Source organism: Cryptotermes secundus, unplaced genomic scaffold (genome assembly GCF_002891405.2).
Source record: "Cryptotermes secundus unplaced genomic scaffold, Csec_1.0 scaffold407, whole genome shotgun sequence".
NCBI lineage: Eukaryota > Metazoa > Arthropoda > Insecta > Blattodea > Kalotermitidae > Cryptotermes > Cryptotermes secundus.
Genome location: NW_019741981.1, coordinates 23,119 through 45,916, shown reverse-complemented (window position 1 = coordinate 45,916; position 22,798 = coordinate 23,119). Strand labels below are relative to the sequence as shown.

General features: G+C 39.4%; 1 protein-coding gene across 4 annotated transcripts in view; it reads left to right on the top strand.

The window, feature by feature from the left end:
• The window catches only part of LOC111872934 (DNA-binding protein RFX2), a 106,334-nt gene that overhangs the window by 72,700 nt on the left and 10,836 nt on the right, over positions 1-22,798 (top strand). For 3 of the 4 annotated variants that reach the window (XM_023867230.2, XM_023867232.2, XM_033754889.1), the window contains exons 7-13: positions 1,821-1,934; positions 7,334-7,515; positions 7,995-8,226; positions 10,702-10,851; positions 13,102-13,223; positions 15,193-15,314; positions 18,296-18,549. In XM_023867230.2, the coding sequence (XP_023722998.1) occupies positions 1,821-1,934; positions 7,334-7,515; positions 7,995-8,226; positions 10,702-10,851; positions 13,102-13,223; positions 15,193-15,314; positions 18,296-18,549 (1,176 nt within the window). The remainder of the gene's footprint in view (positions 1-1,820; positions 1,935-7,333; positions 7,516-7,994; positions 8,227-10,701; positions 10,852-13,101; positions 13,224-15,192; positions 15,315-18,295; positions 18,550-22,798) is intronic. The other variant, XM_023867231.2, reaches the window with a different exon arrangement.

The window sequence follows — 22,798 nt, the reverse complement described above, 5'->3', positions numbered from 1 at the left end:
AGTTACTAAGCAGAAATCATCACTGTAGAAATATTCCTGTGTGTGTCTGGAAAAAGAATGTCTATTGCACAGGCTAACCAGCTGATGCTGATAGCTTTCTTCAATTGTGATGAGCTGTTTTATCATGAGTACTACCTCTACATGGTCACATTAATTCTCATTTCTGTTTACAAGTGTTGAGATGTCTTCATGATACACTACTCGAAACACTGCTGTAGGAGTATGAATCTGGCAAGTAGCAGATTCATCATCACAGTATGCTTGCCCACTCAGCCCAACTTGTGCCACAATTTGTAGCAAAACACAATATTCTCCAAGGGAAACAGCCTCCCTAATTACCAGATATCACTCCCTGTGACATTTATTCTGTTCCATAAACATAAAATAACCTTGAAAGGCAAATGATTTCATCGTGTGGAAATAAATGAATATAATGCAGTAGAGCAGTGCTTGGTGATTCCAAAAACTGGGTTTGAGAGGTTCTACCAACAATGTTAGGAACAGTAGAACAAGTATGCATATGCTAAAGGAGCTTACTTTATAGGGGATTAACCTCCCATCTTTATAAGTACAGATTCTTGGTGTTTGCAGATTAAGTTTCCATACTTCCTTGTGGGCCTCGTATGTATGAGGGGGTACCCAAAAGAAACCAAACTTATTTTTTTTTAAATTTATTTATTCAAATTTTAAGCACAGACCTTCAATCCCCTTCAAAGTACTCTCCACTTACACTAATACACTTGTCTAGTCTTTTATTCCATTTTTCAAAACATTGTCTAAATTCATCTTTTGAGATGCTTGATAGTGCCTCCGCCGTTTTTCCCTTCACCTCAGCAACATCAGCAGAACGCTTTCCTTTCATGTCTCTTTTCATTCGAGGAAACAAAAAAAAGTTATGATCATTTCAGGACTCTTCTTTCAAAGCACAGCATGCTTCCACGCGACCTTGTTTTTGTTCAGCAGTCAGCAGTTGTGGCACGAATTTTGCAGCCACCCTTTTCATTCCCAAATCTTCTGTCAAAATTCGCTGAACTGAGCTGCAAGTCACTCCCGACAGCTCCACAGTTTCTTCAATGGTCCGTCATCGATCTTCCTTGATGATTTCACGAATTTTTTTAACATTTTCATGTGTTCTGGCCGTGGAAGGACGACCAGAATGAGGTTTGTCACCAATTGACATTTCACCATTTTTGAAACGGGAAAACCACTCAAACACTTGAGTTTTCCCCATAGCATTGTCCTTGTACGCTGTTTTTAACATTTCAAGAGTTTCTGTTCCACTTTTCCCTAGCAAAAAGCAGAATTTCACCGCCGCACGCTGTTCACGAAAATCAGCCATTGCAAAAATGACGATCACACAAAACAGTTGTCACTATAAACTCTGCCGAAACTAGTCCTTACCTTCTGAAGCAACGGTAGTCGGCTTATCGACTCAGGAATGTTAGCTCTATGCGCTCATAGCAGCAAAAACGCGGTACTACAAAAACTCTGCCCACAAAAAAATTAGTTCGGTTTCTTTTGGGTACCCCATCGTATGTGCGTGTATGTGCGCATGCACGTGGATGCATATATGACTAATAATTTGTATGCATTCACATTTCCAAAGGTGTTTGCTTTTCTTCAGACATGGATGAGGGGTTTTCACTTCTTTCTAAGCCTTTGTAATTCTGTTGTCTTTTTTCTTCCATGAGAAGTGGGAATTCTGTAACATATCCTGTTCTATGCATGTTTGGAATGTTTCTTATCTGACAAATCTCCTAACTCCTGTCCAAGTGCCAGGAGCAACTAACAAGTGTGCTCTCCTTGACTCACTCCATCAGGATGCTGGCGGGGTGGCGTATGTGGTCCCAGGGAATACAGCTACTAACCCTTCTTCTCTGGATGGTGATGGGCATCCTAACCTCTCACACACCACCCGCATTTCGCCGGCCACCGTAAGTCCTTTGATGTCTCACTCTTGTTCATTATGCACCCCTCTTTCTGACACTAATGATGCTTGAAACATTTGCTGTTATTGAAGAGAATAGCTGCTGTGAAATGTCAGCAGTAATTAATTTGTGTTTCTGATTGGATCACGTTTGTTTTATAAAAATGTAACGTTTTTATCATGCAAGTGTACAGTAAGTATACCTTGTTGCCAGAAAGTCACAGAATAGAAGCTTTGCAGCATTGTGACAGAGGTTTTATAGGTTCACATTCTGCATGCTGCTCGATCTGTCCAGTGATTTGGAAGTATTAAGTTCAGATAAACTTGCACAGTAATAGTATATAGGGAAGAGTCCCATCTTGTTTGAAAATCACATTCTTCTTGCTCAGTTGTATGAAACATTGAGATATCACTTTGTTGACACATATGAATTAATGTGAAAAATGACCATGTTGAACTTTATTCACAACAAGGAAGAAGAAAATTATTTTCTGAAAAATGGTTGAGATCATTATATACTTGAATATATAAAGTGGCATTTTGAAGTAATAATGTTTTTAGAGATACAGGTTGAGGCTATCACTGCCTAGTATAGTTGGCAGTGGCCTGGCAGTTCATAACCAAACTTGCATCCTCCAGTTATTCTCTTGAAATGACAATTGCATTTGTCACCTGTCAGCACCCCACTTTCTGTTGCATGTTTGCTGTATGTTTATATATGTCTTTCATATTAATTGCATCATTGTTTTCAGTTTGCAATTTATAGCTTTGCCTTTGTGTATATGTGTGTGTGAAGTACTTAAATACTTAAATATGTGATGTAAGTGAAGGCATAATGAAGAATGCAACATATACGGCACAGATTTTGTCATTTTCTTAATGTAATCCCTTCTTACAATGATGCATTTGCCCCATCTCTACAAACTGTACAGCAAAGAATTCTGTGGAATGGTATTGTAGCCACAGTTCAGTGCATTCACTTCAGTGTCATCAGCAAGTTGTAGCTGTGGGCCCAGTCTCTATAGTTGGTAATCAGAACTAAGTATGTCTTCAGTTATGAATAGAGACTCATTGGCAGAGAGATGATGGTGTGGGAAGAACTCTTTGAGTCTCACAGTACTAAGAAGCCCAAGAATATCTGTGTTTCAGAATGTGTGTAGCCACTGCATGTAAATAGTACCATATTCACTGACTGCCAGCCAAGCATGCTAGCTGATTAGTAACAGTTCTAACATGTAATTGTGACATCCCATTTCCAAATCTCAGGCAAAACAGTGACTGTCCTGACTTGCTCAGTCCTTCAAAGAAATTCTTGGATTGCATGATGAAACAGGCCATGACCACTTCCTTTCCAATCCTTTCAAGACCATTGTATATTCTTGCATCATTCATTGAGAAATAACCTCTGCCAGTCATGCAGCATTATTAAAACCTGCTGTATATCCTGTTGTGACTCCAGGCAGGTGTAAGAGATGGCATTTAGGAAGATTATATGCCTCCAATCTACAGCTGTAATTTCACACTATCAGATTATCAATTTTTTCCCCTAAAAAGCATTTGAAGGGCAGAAGGTAACTGATTCTCCAAAAATAATTTTAATAGTTGAAGTTGTGGCACAAAAGCTTGAAAACCACAACTGTTAAATGTCTTCTTGTTATGGGTGTTATTTATTTTCTCTTCTGCATGAACCCAGGACAGATGGAAACTTTTCTGAAATTGTTTGCTCCACGTCTCAAGTTCTGCTGCTTGTTGAAGCACTTCTGGTACTGTTCTTTGAGATTGTTGTTCAGTTCTTGTATTGCACTTTGCATGATTTGTGGCACTTGATGAAATAATTTTTTGATTTGGGCACTTTTAAATTTTATGAGTGATGAAAAGTCATTAGGTTCCAAATCTAGTAAAAAAGTGTGTGTGGAGAACCAGTGAAACATTGTGCTTGGTCATGAATTCTCTTGCGAAGTGTGAAGAGTAAGCTGGTGCATTGCCGTAATGCAACATTCACAAACCTATCTTTCATTTTTCATGCTATTTACATTGAACTTCATAGGTGTATCAGAACATCCAATTAAATTCACTGATTATGTGCCTGTCACCACATATTTTGTCGTGAATATGAATGATTCTACCTTCACTAAGCTTATTGATGTTTGGTAAGGAGCTGGATCATGTTGGACAGAAAGTCTGGTATCTTGAATCAGCCAAATCACTCATATTTTAGGTTATGTCAGAGCTTCTTGTACAAGTGCAGATTTACAGGGTTTGTCTGAAAAGTAATGTCAGTGAGTCGATTAAAAAACATTTATTGATTAGATCGGTACAGCACATTAAAAGGCTTCAAACTAGGCTCCTTCTGTGTCGATACATCGCTTCCAGCGAGATTTCCAGGCATCGAAGGCGTCATGGTAGGCCTCCTCCGGAATGTCCTTTAGAGCCTTGATGCAAGCCTCTTTGACTTCGTCAACTGTCCCAAAATGATGCCCTTTCATGGGAGTTTTCAAGCGCGGAAACAAAAAGAAGTGTGGGGGAGCCACGTCAGGACTGTAGGGCGGCTGGGGAACCGTTGGCACCTTTGAATCGGTCAGGAAGCGGGTCAAGACGAAGGTGGTATGGGCTGGCGCATTGTCATGGTGAAGTTTCCAATCGTCCACGATGTCGGGCTGGATGCGATAAACCCTTCGTTTGAGTCTCTTTAGCACTTCCACGTAGAATTTGGCGTTGATGGTTGTACCATGTGGTACAAACTCGTGGTGGACGAGCCCCCTAATGTCAAAGAACACAATGAGCATGACCTTAACCTTTGACTTGCTCATTCTGGCCTTCTTGGGGCGAGGGGATGCCGAGGTGTGCCACTCGGCACTTTGCTTTTTTGTTTCGGGGTCATACTCAAACACCCAGGTCTCGTCACCTGTGATGACATTGTCTAAAAAGTGAGGGTCATTTTCACACAAGTCCAAAAGTTCTTGGCACATTTCAACTCTGCGCGATTTTTGGTTGTCCGTTAACACTTTGGGCACCGGCTTTGCGCACACTTTTCGCATCTGCAAATTGTTCGTCACAATCTCGTGAACGGTACTTTTTGGAATGTTTAATGTCTGTGCCATTAAACGAACACTCAAACGATGGTCTGAGTTCAAAAGTTCTCTCACACGCATCACATTTTCGTCGGTGGTGCTTGTTGATGGCTGTCCAGCGTGGGCTTCATTGCCGACCTCTTCACGGCCTTCTAAAAAGGCCTTGTGCCACCGGTAGACCTGACGTTCCGACAAACAGTCGTCACCGAAGGCCGTCTTTATCATGGGAAAAGTTTCCATTGCAGACTTGCCAAGTTTCACACAAAACTTGATGGCAATCCTTTGTTCCAAGGAGCGCTGCATTGCGGCTTGCACGGGAGACAAAAACGAGTTTCACGGAAAAGCCTTTCATCACTCTCAGGAAGTTTGAAGACGAAAAAGCGACCGCGTGTTCATAAGCTGACTTCCCCCTCCACTGATCCCAACCAGTCTGAGTGCGCTGTGACATATAGTCACTTCACAATAAAATCACTGACATTTTTCATAGCTTCTATATGTATAATACAAACTTCATCGTAAATGCAACACTTTATTGTAGTTCTTGTCCCCCTTCTTTCATTTGCATGTTTTGGCCGCAACCAGCCATCATCAGGTGTATTTTACTTCACATAGCTGTCACACTGCACTCAATATTAACACTTAAACTCCAGATTTCCAGTTGTTCATTGCTCTGTCGTCAATTGGCACCCAATATTCCAGAACTCCCCTTGTTGGTTTTGTCAGTTATGTTTAAAATCTTCATTAATATTGACTCATGGATCAGTTTAAAATTTTAGATTCTCAATTTAGCTTTAATATTTAAAATTTAAATTTAAAATAAAAGATCACAGAGATACCTGCTCTATGCTTATATGTGCTGCAGCTATGTATTGAAGAAAAACAATGGCACGCACACAGAGAGCCTGCACAAAATAACATTTGAGCTGTGCCGAAAGCAAGAGGTAGCTGCTGCAGCACATATAAGCATAGAGCAGGTATCTGTGATTTTTTATTTTAAATTTAAATTTAAATTTTAAATATTAAAGCTAAATTGAGAATTTAAAATTTTAAACCAATCGACGAGTCAATATTAATAAAAAAAATTTAAACATAATTGACAAAACTGACAAGGGGAGTTCTGGAATATTGGGTGCGGATTGACGACAGAGCAATGAACAATTGGAAATCTGGAGTTTAAATGTTAATATTGAGTGCAGTGTGACAGCTACGTGAAGTAAGATACACCTGATGATGGCCAGTTGCGGCCGAAACATGTAGTATGAAAGAAGGGGGACAAGAACTACAATAAAGTGTTGCATTTATGAAGGAATTTGTTTTATACATACAGAAATGTGGAATGTAACAGGATATTTAAATATAATATAGTTTTCGTAGCTGCCTTAACCATGTTCTACATGGAACTCAGTGCACTCACAATCTGTAGTTTCATCCATTACACAGTGTGTCTACTATTCAGAATAAACGAAATCAGTAGCCCTCATACATTGCAAGAACAAGAACAGCAGAAGGATAGCTTTGTAAGAACTTTTCAAGTTCTTCCCTGCTAGGAAGGATACAAGATGCATCTGTGAATGATATGGCATACTTTCTTAACATAGTAACAACCAGTTATTTAGATACACTTGAGAACACTCCCAGTTCTACTTCTCTTTGTGAGTATTTCTAAGAACTGCTTGATAAAAATTATATATATTTTTAGAAAGTTGCGATCATCTGTTACAGTTATAACCTGAGGCATTTAAACCAAAATCTGTGTTCACTTCTGGAAGTGTCTCAAACAATGATGACAGTCATTAAGCACACCAAAAAATTTATGGTCATTCAAAATTTTGTTTCAAAAAAAATTTTTGTAAGAATAGTTACTAACAAACATTAACTTATGTGTTGTTATTTGAAGGTGAGTATGCAGAACTGAAGTTTTGACATGCAACTTAGAGTTCAATATCCCTGATCTCAGCACACACCGTATAGTAGCATTGTGATGAAAATTCACACCTAGGAGAGATCAGAGAGTTATTAATTTTCACCTGATAAGATGAAAACTGTGTGAACTGAGATATTAGCCTTTCAGCCACTGAAATAATGTGTTATCACTTGAGCTCACACACATGAGTGCGTGGAGGTGTAGAGAAAGTTCACATAAAATAAAATTGGCAGAAGGAATTACTACTATCTTGTCCTTGTGAATATTAGTATGACTTCGGGCTCTTTGTCTCATGTAAGTAACCTTCATACCTCCATTTTTAAATAGTGTATTACAGACTAGGAACATTCGTAATTTGTCTTTGTGTTGTGTGTTCAGTGTAATATGTCTCCTGTTGCTGTGTGGATACAGGTTCAATGGTTGATGCAAAACTATGAAGTAGCTGAGGGTGTGAGCCTTCCTCGTTCTACACTGTACAACCATTACCTCCGTCATTGCAACGAAAACAAATTAGATCCTGTTAATGCAGCATCATTTGGGAAGCTCATCCGTTCTGTTTTTCTTGGCCTGAGAACCAGAAGACTTGGTACAAGGCAAGTATCTTCTTGTAAGTTTTGAGGTTTTCACGGCGATGACTGTGAAGAAAGTCGTCTTCTTGTTTGTTATGTGCTCATGATTCATGATTCATAAATCCATATTGAGAAGGTTGTGTCTCAGTCTGCATGTTTTGTCTACAAATTTCTATGAAACTGGTCTTTAGAATCAGTACTAAAGGTTGCAAGGAGAATTTAATTTATATCCTTATCAATTCAGTGTAACCTCTATTTTACTTGAAGCTTTCCAATATAATTATATTATTTAATAGTGAAAAATACTTAATAATTTTAATTAATAATAATAATAATAATAATAATAATAATTTGTGAATTAGCCAATAAGCATTACAGATATTATGTCTTCTGTATTTCTATTAAAACTTTGTACCATCTGCTTTCAGAGACTGGGCATGTTAATGTGCAGACATATAGCTGACTATGGGAGTGGTCTGTATGTTTAATCCTTGCTGTTGCAGGGGTAATTCCAAATATCATTATTATGGCATCCGTGTAATTCCTGGATCAGCATTAAATCAGCTGTCAGAAGATGGGAGCTCAGCCGTTCGCCAACAGTCATCATCACAGAAACGCTACAAATTCCTATCTGGCTCAGGTGGAAGTGGGAATGGTGCTCAGAAAATAGAAAACCAGTATGAGCAAAATACCAACCATTCAGCCAACTCTAATCATTCCAATTCATCACCACAGGTGCATGACCAAGCTCAGTTGTTCCCAGTATTGTGAAGTTGGGAGAGGTCACAGGGGCTAACAAAATACTGTATTTGCCTGAATATAACAAATCCATTTACGAAAAGTTTGTTTTGAATCACATCTGAATTTGTTGGTATGTTGACAGTATTGACTTTGGAATTCCGCATGCTTTAGTAATTTCATCCCCCCCCCCAAATATTGACTTTTAGATTATTTTGTGTTCTGCTCCCATATTTTCATAATATTTCCTTGTAGTACTAGATTTACATATGTTGCACGTGCTTCCTTCACTTTAATAGTAATCATTAAGAAAAATAACACAGATTATACTACAGGGAACAACATAAGGGTACACAAACTATCCAGAAATTACACACTCATTACTAGATGAAAAAGTTAAACAGTTCTGTCCAGTGTGACTGGTTAAGATTTTTTTATTTCACTTATTCGTGCCCTTACAAGTTCAGTCTTCAGAGACCATCTTCAGAGGGACACCTTTACAACAATACAGTTAGAAGCCACTATTACGGTACATGTTCTAAAAGTTAAAATATATACATACAATATAAATAATATACAGTTGGCTGTAAAATCTAAAGTCTTCATATCCAGTTGTATATTATTTACATTGCATGTATATACAGTAGAACTTGGTTATAACATCATCAAAGGGACCTAAAAATAGTGTCATTATAAACGAATGTTATTGTAACTGAAATGGGCACTTCCACAGTAGCCTGATGTTAGTCACGTAAAAATCTACCAAAAACCGAGTTAAAATGTTGCATTTCTTAGAGAAATACGTAGTTAAGTACAGACTAACGTAACATTAACGTGGAATTAATATGGATTCTCCATATCGTTTGTACTGTAGAATTCACCAAACCAAATTCGCGGCATACATAAGCTTTTTTCCTTCCATTTTCTATTTCACGAATCACTTTAACTTTCTCTTCAATGCTTAAAACTTTCCTTTTCATTGCCATGTTTTCGCTACTGCACTTCTCTGGGTTTAGGCAGGAACACTATAGGGTAAGTAGACAATGTGAGGTCCTGTTAGATGAGATTCTAGGAAAGGAATGCAGTTAACCTGCCAGGTCCTCTTGCACTATTCACGCAGTTCCACTCCACACCCTTGTTTTCGCATAAAACCCACGCTCCTCTTGCAGCCCGCGGTCGTATTCTTCCAGGACAGTCACGTCAGCAAGTAGAGAAATTGAGGGTGGGCAGACACATCGAACTTTCCCACGATATCAGAGAAATTCAGGAATGAAAATGACGTTACATACGAGGTTGATGCATTTGTGCATGTCGTACTAAGCAAGGTATAAAAACAGTTGCTTTATGAGGAATTAATTCGTACCATTGAATATTTGACGCAATAGACAAGGTGTCGCAGAAACCGATGTTGCTATAACCAAGTTTTACTGTATTTTAACTTTTAGAACATGTATTGTAATAATGGCTTCTAACTGTATTGATGTAAGGGTGTCCCTCTGAAGATGGCCTCTGAAGACCGAAACATGTAAGGGCATGAATAATTGAAATAAGAAAATCTTAACCAGTCACACTGAACAGAACTGTTTAACTTTTTCATAATATTAGTGCGACGGACCAGAATGAAACAAATCAAATTCATTACTACGTGTGTATAATTTCAATTACTTGCTTGGCTCAGTTACTGCTTCAGATTACAAATTAATGAAGTTTGTAGTTGTCTGTATTTAAGAAGCACATAAAGGCTTAACTTGCCCTACAGGGATTGGCAGTTTCATTGAATTACACAGAATTTTGAATCATCTGATATTAAATTAATAATATCTTACTATATGTGTGTGTGTGTATATATCATCATCATCATCATCATCAGTAATCTGTCAAGACGACAGGTCCACAGTCTCTTCCAAAACACTTCCTCCACTTAATGCGATCTAGAGCTTTCTCCTTCAAATGACAGTATCCTCTTCTGTCCCCAAGGTCATCCAGCATCTTCTTACATCTTCTTCCTCGTCTTCTTGTCACTTCTATCCGCCCATCTATCTTTCCTTCGATAGCTTCTTTTAGAAGGCAGTTTCTGCGTAAAACATGACCAATCCAATTAGCCTTCCGTTTTCTTATTTCATGTAGGATATTCCTCTGCTCACTGACTCTAATTAACACTTCTTCATTTCTCACATAATCGGTCCAACTGATCTTCTCCATTCTTCTCCAACACCACATTTCGAAACTTTCCAGATGTTTCTGATCTACTGCCCTAAGTGTCCATGTTTCAGCCCCATACAGAGCTATGCTCCAAATGTAGCATTTCACTAGTTTCTTCCTCAAATTTAAGTCCAATTTGCTGGTAAAAAGATTCTTCTTCTTGCTAAATGCAGCTTTTGCCATGGCAATCCTGGATTTAATTTCACTAGTACACCTTCCATCATCTGTTAACAAGCTACCCAAATATACTTAACTTAAAATTTTTTACAGCATCCTCATCACCACCAGTACCTAGGTGATGGATCAGGGGCAATACCTGACTTTCCAGATATAGACTTTCCTCCAGGACTTGCCTTACCTGAGGACTGCACATTGGAAGATGTGGACACATTTCGTAGTATCTACAGAGAACATTGTGAGGTAATTCCTATTTTGTTTATGAATAAATTTGTTTTAGATGACATTGTATTCTACTATACCATTAGTGTTTTTGAGGTTTAAGATAGTGTGGGTCAGTACATGACCTCAAAACTCTAAGGGCTTTATTACAGTTGTTCTACCTCAGGAGTGCTACATTTTGCATCATTGGGAGGAGATCTCTGTAGCTAATGCAGTCAGACATAATAAACAATTCTGAATACTCTCAGGAACAGCCCTACATAGTGGTGGGGGTTCATTGCCTTCGAACCAATAACATAAAATAAATAATCATGCTTATATTGAAGTCACAGATATCTACATGAGAAGTAAATGTGTTTCCCAGTGAGAATGTTGACATTTTATTATTATTATTATTAGAGGGGGTGGGTTTCCCCATGCACTTAGACCAGTTATTGGTCCATTGTGCGTCCCCCTTTAATTTCTACTGTTGCCATACCCTACCAGTACAGGTGCGTGCTATCAGCCCCGATCAGCCAACGAGGTCGGCCGTCGGTACCTGATATTTCCCCCCTCTACCAGAGGCATTGGAAACTACTTGGGCGGAAATGGTTGCCTAATTTAGCTCTGAGGTCTCCTAGAGACATGAGGATCTTTTATGTGCCGTAAATCTATGACACAGGACACATGGCTTAAAGTCCCTCCCAGAGGACTTGTTCCCTGAATTTTTCTGCCCTTAAAAATTCCACAACCTCCGCCAGGTTTGAACCCGCATACCATGAGTCATGAGGTGGGAACGTTACCCCCAGACTACGGAGGCCACTTGAGAATGTTGACATAGTAGGCAGACTGCTATTCACCCATTGTTGACAGCTACAAGAGCCATGAACCTAGTATCCAGAATGTTCAAGCTTCAGTTGAAACTGATGTTTCTGTTGATATAGAAAAGTAGTAACAGATGTGTCAGTATAATGAGAACTTTTGACCTGAAAACAGGAATAGAACCAACTCCCACAATGTTGTATCAGATATACCTCAGTGGCCATAGAAAATGTCTAACTTAATAGTGGTGTAATCAATTAATCATTGTCATAGACCTATGGAGAATCATATTTTTCTCAGTGTGTGGTTGATCATGCTTGAACATGCTTTGAACAAGAGAGTCTGGCCAGAATAAGTTGAAGTGTATTTGGAAAGTGGCAGAGAGAATTACCCAGAGGACAGAGGAAAGCAAATGTTGGAAGAGTAAAGACAGGTACGGGAGGAATCAGAACCACATCTGTTGCCAACTTAACAGTGAGGAGGAGGAGGAGGAGGAAGAAGAAGAAGATGAAGAAGCAACAGTCACAACCAGGCTCACAACACAAGATAGAACAATGCCCTCCCTGAATTTACAGGATGTCCTCGCAGAAAGAAAATTTGTAAGGCACCACCTAAAAATAACATCTCAAATCCAGTAATTGTTTTTGTATTTTTTATTATCAAATTGCTCTTGGTGGGGGAAAACCAATAATATTACTAGTACTGACACTCAGTAATGGGCTTTCCCCACTTCCTGATGTGAATGAATCTGAAATGTTTCTTTTCTTAACCATAACCACACAAACATGACACTTCATGCAAGATAGGCTGACAGACTCTTCAAGCCACAGCAGAATACTGCACTTAATCTTTAGGAACAGGTTCTTATACTTGGTCTTCACAGACAGTAGACATGAAATTTGAGGTTTTCACAGTAGTGAATATTCTCATTGCAATCTTCCGGGCAGAACATTATTACCGGTCTTTTAGAGGAGCCCTCTGTCTCCATTTTAAAAGAATTTTGATAACCACTTAACGCTCTGCATGGTGCTATGAAAATTATGACAATAATGCATATGCAAAATTTACAACCCTTCTGAACATTTGGCAGTGGGAAAAATTAGTATTTTCTTTGAGAGAAAAGTTGTTCTTAAACAGTATATTCCTAAAATTTACAAACATTTTCTTTTTAATAACTTTAAGATTTTGGTGACTGCTGGAGTGAGGGGTGATATGCAACATGAGTTGCAGACAGTGAGCTGCACAAGACATGACAGCTACCTAATTTATGCATCCCTGCTTTCAGACATTAAATACTGTATTATACATTTATACCCTTGATAATATATTTGACGGACACAAACCTTCTCTTCCTTTGAAGATTTTAACAAACATTTTTATATTAATCTTTTATTTTTTATTCCTTTTGTAAGTTTCACATTTCTCTTCTGGTACCTAGTGCATTATATAAATTTCTAGTACATTATACAGGCATTCCTGGATGCGGTTGTGAACCTGGAATTCCAGACTGTTGAGAGCTTGTGGAGAGAATTCTGGCGAAGCCAGGACAACAACAACGGTGATGAATGTGAAGAGGAGAAGTACTTGTCCAAGTATGTTTAGATTTTTCAGTTTTGCCCTTGTATAGAGTTAAATATGCAATAAATTTAGCTCTTATGTTCTAAAGTACCGTGCAGTTCATATTTCTGCGGTAGACAGTGAATGGTAAAATATATTTTAGTAGGTGCAGTACATGGAGCTGAATTGCTCTTTTCAAGATGTTGAAGATTAATTAATTTAAGTTTTCTGCCATACAAGTAGAATGTGCTGATATATTGGGTTTTTGGACTTCATCCATCGTCCTGGTTTTTAAGATAACTAATAAAAACAAGACGTTTCGGAAACTGGATCTGTTTCCGTCCTCAGGTGAAGGAAAACACCTATTCTGTTGGGTCTGTTAGAAAGAGCTAGCCTCAATCACTGGACCCACTGGTCCAGTGATTGAGGCTAGTTTCCGAAACGTCGTGTTTTTATTAGTTATCTTAAAAACGAGGACGATGGATGAAGTCCAAAAACCCAATATATCAGTGTGTTATACACCATCGTCAGAATCCTATAGTAAGTAGAATGTTATATTTATCAATGTGCCACCTTCCTCCCTCCCACTGCCTTATGTGTGCATGCGTGTACGCGCACACTCGCCTGCCTACTTGCCCCTGTCCCTGTACATTCATATGTAGCTATGCAAAAGTTGGGGGTAATGCTGCTTCAAATCCATGTTTCTGTACCATCTTGATATCTTGAGTTTATGAAGAAAGTATATGAATCACAAGAATAGTAAGTAATATATATTTCAGCTTAGCCAGTGAAAATGTATGATCGAGATACTGTGAAACCCCAGTTAATGCTCCTTATTTCAGTTTTCCGACATTCAATGTTTAACCTCAGTGTCTCCATTGCCATTATCTTTTAATTGAATTACTTCCATTACATGTTTTCCAGAATTTAATGTTGGAATCCATTGTGGTCCTGAGAGTTCTGATTGTTTTCACTCCTAGTAATTCTGCTTCAGGCCTACCTTCCAGCCTAGCCAATTTTTAGCAGTATACTAGTGTTCTGGTAAGGAAGTAAATAGCAAAAAAATGTAGGTGCATCCCAGGAATTACAGAAGGTTGTATGCACCATCTCACAACAGAAAGAAGAACTATGTGCTCAAAGTGCATTCTGGAAAAGAAATATTTTGTCTTGTCACAGGCATGTTACTAGCTGACTGTGATTAGGTATGGCAGTCTGGACAAATCACCAGTAAAAGTCTGACCTTGGATACAAGGGCAGAAGTGTTAAATGGTGACATCGGTGTACTCATTTTCATAAATGTGACTATTTCACAAAATTTTCTCTGTATTTGCTGGAGTAGATTCACTCAGTATGTACAGCAGGTACTGATGATATGGTATTGATGAAGCTGTTGTATTTTTCATTGCAAAAACCTCATATTCAGTACACTGGGTTTATGCATGAGGTAAGTATTTCCCAGTAAATTTGTCCTTAAAATAAATAATTGATTAGGGTTAATTAGTTGCTTCAAATTTAGTTATGAGACAAAAAGCATGACTCTCTCCTTTGTGATCTGGGAGTCTTCAAGGTGACCTTACAAATAAGAGTGTGATTTTACTCAAGTGTACTGATTTGTTTAATTTTGCAGTTCCATTCCCAACATTTTCCCTCAGTTCTGCAATTTTTTGTGAAACTTTACATGCTGCTGTTTTCCTTGTACACTTGAGATGTTTCCATCAGGTTCCAAAAGTGTAAAAAATGTGATTTTTCTTCACTTCACTTAATTGTTTTCATTAAATTAGTGGGTGCAATAAAACAATTGGCTGATCATTTGTAAATATTTTTATATGCAGTACATGAGAACTTGGTCATGTAGTTCAGCAGAAATGCCATACATAGAATACATACTCATACCTCAGTGAGATATCACATGGAGACCACGGCAGTGTACAGGATGTCTTGCTGGAAACAGCTATAGGGTTATTATCAGCAGTCTTTATGGTAAAATGTTGTTGTTTGTTTCAGAACAAAGCTGTATCTTTTATGCAAGTGTGGGCCAGTTCAACAGTTTGTCCGGCGTGTGGATTACCTGTTTTATCAGAATCTAGTCGAAGTCCTCATTCCAGATGTTCTTAGGCCAATTCCAAGTAAGGATAATGAAACATTTACGAGGAGGTACCCAAAAGAAACCGAACTTATTTTTTTTAACTTATGCAGATTTTAAGCACAAACCTTCAATCCCTTTCAAAGTACTCTCCACTTACACTAATACACTTGTCTAGTCTTTTATTCCATTTTTCAAAACATTGTCTAAATTCATCTTTTGAGATGCTTGACAGCGCCTCCGTCGTTTTTTTCCTTCACCTCAGCAACATCAGCAAAACGCTGAAAAAAAGTTTTGATCATTTCGGGACTCTTCTTTCAAAGCACAGCATGCTTCCACACGACCTTGTTTTTGTTCGGCAGTCAGCAGTCGTGGCACGAGTTTCGCAGCCACTCTTTTCATTCCCAAATCTTCTGTCAAAATTTGCTGAACTGAGCTCAAAGTCACTCCCGACAGCTCCACAGTTTCTTCAATGGTCCGTTGTCGATCTTCCTTGATGATTTCACGAATTTTTTCAACATTTTCATGTGTTCGGGCCATTGCAAAAATGACGATCACACAAAACAGTTGTCACTATAAACTCTGCCGAAACTAGTCCTTACCTTCTGAAGCAATGGTAGTCGGCTTATCGACTCAGGAATGTTAGCTTTATGCGCTCATAGCGGCAAAATGCGGTACTACAAAAGCTCTGCCCACAAAAAAATTAGTTTGGTTTCTTTTGGGTACCCCATCGTATAATGTTCAGCCTTTCACTATTCCATTTATAAGACTGTTTCTTTTTGCTTGAAGATTAGTTACAGTCTGCCAGCTGTAAATAGCTTAAGAAACAAACCTGCAGTTTGTTTGTTCAGAAAGTTGCAGAAAATAAATCATAGTTAGCTAGGAATCGCATAACTAAATAAACCTAAATATTACAGCTAGAATAAATTAAAGCCAGTCTGTCATCTTCCTAGAGAATCAGTGAAACAGATCACAGAAGCAGCACAATAAGAGTGAACTTTTTTATTCAGATCAGTACTAACTGGCACAACAAAGACTACTTCAGCTACTACAACACTGCTTCATTATCAGACTGATCTAATCTTGTGCGATTCTCACAGTGGTGACTATGAAAAGTGCTATTTTCCGAGATATGATGCCTTATGGTTTACTGGTGTATCAGAGGAATATGCTTTGCTTGCTTGGCTCACTCTTAGGCCCTGAAGATAAAGGCAGTACATTCTCTAAAATGTCCATAAACATATGAGGCTCATCCACAAAGTAAGTTTCCCTGGGGCTGTTTACAGAAACAAAACACAATTTCATGGAAATATTTATTGCAACAGATACAGCAAGTGTTCAGGTATTTTTCAACATAATCGCCACTGGAATTGAGACATTTATCATACCGTGGGGCCAACTTTTGAATACCTGTGTCATAGAAGTCTGCTGCCTGGGATTGGAACCACTGTGTGACAACCATCTCCGCCTCTCTATCATTCTCAAAACGCTGACACTCACCGGACAGGAATTTCTTGAGGTGTAGGAAAAGATGGAAATCACTGGGAGCGAGGCCAGGGTCCGGGCTGTAGGGTGGATGATTAAACACCTCCCAGGTGAACTCCTGCAGGAGACTTGCTGTCCATCAAGCTGTGTGCGGCCTAGAATACCGGCACTAAGCATCCCGTGCCGCTTGTTCTGAATGGCCCGTCACAATTTCTGCAGTGTTTCACAGTAACGCTCAGCATTCACCGTCTCACCTCTGGTCAGGAAGTTGACGTGGAGAATGCCCTGTCTGTCCCAGAATACTGTGCACGTCACTTTCCGCGCCGACGTCTGCTTGAATTTCGTCTTACAGGGAGATCCACTGTGATGCCAATTCATTGACTGCTGCTTGGTTTCTGGAGTAATGTGTGCAATCCACGTTTCATCACCTGTGATGATCCAGTCCAGAAACTCGTCGCCGTCATCATGGTACCCCTGCAGAAATATCAATGCTGACTCCATGTGCTTTGTTTGTGTTCTGGTGTCAGTTGCTTTGGCACCCACCTGGCGCAAAATTTCCTGAACAACAGGTGCTCCGTGGCAGTTTTGTGCAACAAGGAGTGAGAAATCTGCAGGACATGACTGCTGAGTTCTGTAATTGTGACGCGACGATTCTCCATAATGTGTTCCCGCACAAGCTCCACCAGGTCGTCTCACACTGTGCTTGTCATCATTCACACTTTGTCGACCTGCTGGAAACTGTCTACACCAGCGATGCACCATCTGCTTGCTCATGATGTTAGGCCCATAGACCCGGCACAGCTGATGATGAATTTTGATCGGCGCTATGCTCTGTGCATTCAAAAACTTTATCACTGTCCGCACTTCACAGTCGGCGGGAGATTGAATAAGAGCCTCCATCTTCAACAGCTGCAACGATGCTAGTGTGGGAACGCGGGAAATTCCGTTAGTGCATGCGGCATGCTACATCATTGCTCTATCATGTATGCGCAGTCGCTTCGCGCAATATAAGGTTTGCTAGCTGTGGGACGAGTGGGAAACTTACTTTGTGGACATGCTACGTATACTGGAGTATATGGTATCACATCCCAATAGATGGTATTACTTATTATTTGTTCTTATGTAACATCAGTGGTGCTGATATGTAGTCTTGGAAGCAATAATAGCCTTGTGTGAATGGTAAACATAAATCCTTTGCTGTGTAATTGCTTTCTGTATAAATCTATAAACAATGTCTTGGAGTATGTACTTGCTCCTTATGTAATACTGAATTATTGACTGATGTATTGGCAGGAAGTAATGGTTGTGATCCATTTTAAGGCATGATGACCCATCCTGAAAGTGGCGAAAAAAAATTGTCATTTTCTGTGAGATTTTTCCATGTATGTAACATTAAGAAACTGTTGGTACAAAATCTTTTTCATGTTATGATCAAAGTTCTTGTTATAAAATGTCACTCCTGTCATGGCTCAGCTGTATACATTTTGACATAAAGATATTAATTAAAGCAGTACTTCAATACTTTTATGTTTTCCCCAGGTTCATTAACACAAGCAATTCGCAACTTTGCAAAGGGACTGGAATCGTGGTTAACAGGTGCCATGACAGACTGTCCTGAGGAAATGATGCACATCAAAGTGTCAGCTGTGGGCGCCTTGGCACAGACTTTACGACGCTACACCTCATTAAACCATCTGGCTCAAGCTGCACGCGCTGTCCTTCAGAACTCCTCACAGATAGACCAGATGCTGGTTGACCTCAATCGAGTTGACTTCCGCAATGTGCAGGAACAGGTATGCTAAGTACCAACCAAGACTGAACTATCTGTAGAGATGCATATAGCCAATGAAGTGAAAGAAAGGCAGCATCAGTCTGTGATTGTGTCTAGTTTTGGCCAACACTAATGAGAACTTTGTAGTATTATATTATATTTTTTAGAATACAGTTATCTCAAAAGTGAAAGCCAGTTTCTTATCCTAATACACCTTCACAGCCTGCTTACTTGCCTCATCTGGACACATTACATTTCAGCAGATTGCAGACATGGTGCAGATGTTCATTGTGTATCTTGCAACATTTATAATAGTTTTGCGTGTACCATTTGCTGTTAGAAATACAGGTTTATAGCATTTTATAATGTGGCATGTAGACCCGTTGCTAGACAACGCCCACAACACACACAGCCAATAGTACAGGAACAGTGTTTTCTATGTCCCTGGATGGACTGTTGCTATGCAACGTGTGCACTATGACATCACACAACAGTACGTGGCTGTCATGTGACATGTTTCCAGCACATCTGTCAGCTCGCACGTGTGCGGTGACATCACATGACATGTTTACGATGATGCGTTGGCTGTCCCTCGCCTATATAAGTGAGTGACAAAGTTTAGTTGAGAGCAGATACGAGAGGGAAATAGAAGCACTGGAATGATGAGAAGAGATCACGTTGGAACTAGAAATGATAGTGAGTGTGACAGAGCTGTAAGGGTGGAAGCATGTAAATGGAGCAAATTGGAACCAGGATTACAAAAGAATACAGGAGGTTGGCTTGTGAGGATCTAAAATGTGATTTCAAGACTTTATGTGTGCTTTAGTGCAGTGGGATTGGGAGTGTGTAATTCAGTGAGACTTTTATAGCTCCTGTATTATAAATACGTGAAAACTACTGCAGATAGACTGAGAAGATTAGCATGTAATGATTGTAAATTGTGTAAACCTGTAATAACATAATAATTAAGTGTAGTTATGGCTAATGAAGATCGAATAAACAAATTACCAATCCAAACCCTGTCTCTGACCACTAATACACGTGACGATATAATTACATCAGTTTCCATTTTCAACATGTTCTCAGCCTAGGTCTCGCTATGTGAGGGAATTTACTTCAGATTTATTTCGTAGCATCAGTAATTTACCATATTTACCCATGTATACAACAACCCTATGTATGAGAAACTCAAAATTTTAAATTTAAATTTTCAGAAAAACATACCTGCATCAGTATTAGTGACTAGGTTTGCATTTCACAGAGGATCTCTATTCAGTGTTCTGGAATTAAATGAATGAAAGAGTGTTAAAATATAAGTGGATACTATTATGTTAACAATATACGAGGTGCTGTCAGTAAGTTTCAGGACTGTTATTGTTGTAACTGCCTCTGTGAAAGAAGTTGAGGGGGGAGGCCAATATGACACTTCCGCAAACCTATTACATCAGTCTGCCACATGACACCATGCTGTGAACATGCATTGTTTTTATGTGAGTGCTCTTCTACTTCATATTTCATTTTGTCTGTGATGGATGGCAAAATTGAGCAATGTGTCAGTATCAAGTTTTGGGTGAAGCTCAGTAAATCCACTACCAAATCCTTTAAAATGCTTCATGGGGCTTTTGGAGAACATTCTTTAAGCTGGACGTTGGTTTTTGAGTGGCATTCACGTTTCAAGGCCGGTCGAGTGTCAGTTGAAGATGATGAATGTTCAGGATGACCAAGTACCAGCAAAACAACAGAAAATGTTGAAAAAATTCGAGAACTCATCCACAAAGATCGTCACTGAACAATTCATGGGCTCACAGACACTGCTTGGATCAGTTACAGAGTTTCCCAGGAGATCTTAACAGAAAATTTGAATGTGCACCTCATTACTGCAAAGTTTGTTCCCTGACTCTTGACAGATGATCTGAAGCAGCGGTCCATAAACTTGTGTGTTGCGCTACAAGAGAAGCCTAACGAGGACCCATCTTTTATCTCAAGGATTATAACAGATGACAGAAGTTGGGATTGTGGTAATGATCCCGAAAGAAAGCAACAATCATCACAGTGGAAGAGCCCACAATCACCAAGAGCAAAACCGGAGTTCAGCAAATAGCATGCTCATTGTTTTTTTCTATGTGGAGGGGATTGTTCACCATGAATTTGTTTGTCCTAATAGTATGGTCATGTCTGACTTACTGTGACATTCTGAGATGTTTGAGAGAAAATGTGCAACAAAAGAGACTTGAACTTCGGCACAACCACAACTGGCTCCATCATCATGACAATACCCCCACCTGCACGTCCCTGAAAACCACGGAGTTTGTGACTAATGACAACATGGTTGTCGTTCTCCATCCTCCCTAATTGCCTGACTTAGCCCACTTTCTTTCCCAATTTGAAAATGAAATTGAAGGGACGACATTTTGAAACAGTTTCTGACATCCAAAGGGAATCGCAAATGGTACTCGACACCATTAAGGAAAATGACTTCCACGGTGCTTTTGAAGCTTGGGGAAAAAAATGAAGGGATAGCTGTATACGTTCCCAAGGAGAATATTTTGAAGGAGGTGTCAGCCAAATTGAGTAAGTTAAGCCAGCATTTCTTTTTTGACGTAGTCCAGGAACCTTCCAATAGCACCTCATATTTTACTGATATGTGACACGAAGAGATAGTAATATTGATCAAACTGCATTAATTCAAAGAAATAAAATGTCAATGTCTTCCCTTCCATTCATACTGTTTGATATACGGCACTTCTTGAAAGCATGGGTAATTGATTCATGTGAGATACCTTCTCAGTGCAGCAATGTCCAAGCTGCCTCGAAGAGTATTTTCCTTGCTGTAGTTAGTGGGTAATTCTTAAACAACAGCCGTTGATGCAAATGATCCTTGAATGATTTTCACTGTTTGCATCCTGTTGTGTACTACGATTGATGGTGTTTGGTCATCAGCACAACAATAAATAAAAATTAAACCAATTCAAGTCCTCACATTGGTTTTATTTAATAGTTGCTACGTGTTTCAGTCCACAAATGGGACCATCTTCAGGCAGTCTCACTAAGTACATCTCAGGTTATTGAACTCTTCTAATGTGGATCCATGTTATTACTACTCATTAAAGTCATATGTGCAACCATCAGGAGTGGCAAGATTTTTTTTACTTTTAAATGGTCCAGAAATTAAAATTTAAATAAAAAACATTTATTTAAAATCCTCTTTATGTTGGATGTAAAAATTCTGTTTTTGTGTTGTTCTGCATTGTAGGTTGTCCTTTGCCCAGGGTTCGCTGTTCACATTGTAACCAGGAATAGATACAACATAAATGCCCACACAGAAGGAATACACAGTACACCCTAAAGAATAAAACAAAATCACGACGACATACCCAAGAAGATAAGTGGGAAAAACTGAAAACTACTATCATTGTCACGAATAGCTTCTATAACTATAGTATAACAGTGAACCCTGGGCGTAGGACAACCTACAATGCGGGACAACACAAAAACATAGAATTTTTACAGCCAGTGACAGAATTTTAAATAAATATTTTTTTAATTTAAATTTTAATTTCTTCACAATTTGTAATAGAAAATATTGTGACATGTTGCACAACGAAGCACCCCTACCTCCCCAGCAGCACGTGGCGGTAACGTAGCGCTCGCATAATAGGCGAGTCATCACCCCGCCACTCTCCCCGCGGTGACGTCACGAGCGGAGCCGAAGTTAGCCGAGTCCCCGCAACCTTGTAGCTATGCAACGCGAGTCAACAACGGTGACATCACCAAGGGATATCGCGGTTGCTAGGCAGCAGGCAACAACTCCTGTGACGTGGCACGCAACAGGCACCACTGCGGCTATATAAGGGAACTGCACAGCAGCTACGAGTCGAGTTGTAATGTGACAGTCGCCGAGTTGAGTTGTAATGTGGCCATCGCTCAGATCAGTAGTAGTCGAGCCAGTGTGTTATCAACAGTTCTCAAGGCAGCAGCCTGCGACTACAGTTGGAGTATAGCAGCCGTCACGGAAAGAAGAACCGGACGTGTGTGTAATTGGGAGTGTGCGATACAGTGATACATAGCTCCCCTACTGTAAACGTGTAGACTACTGAACACAGAGAGAACTGATTTGCGCATAGGGTTACAAAGCGTGAAACCCCGCAACAGTGGTAACAGATTAATGCGTTTAGGGTTATAAAGTGTGAAACCCCGCAACTGTGTGATAAGTAATTGTAGCCGTTACTTGTAGATTGAAGAATGCAGTCTTCTGGGATTTGGCACCGTGT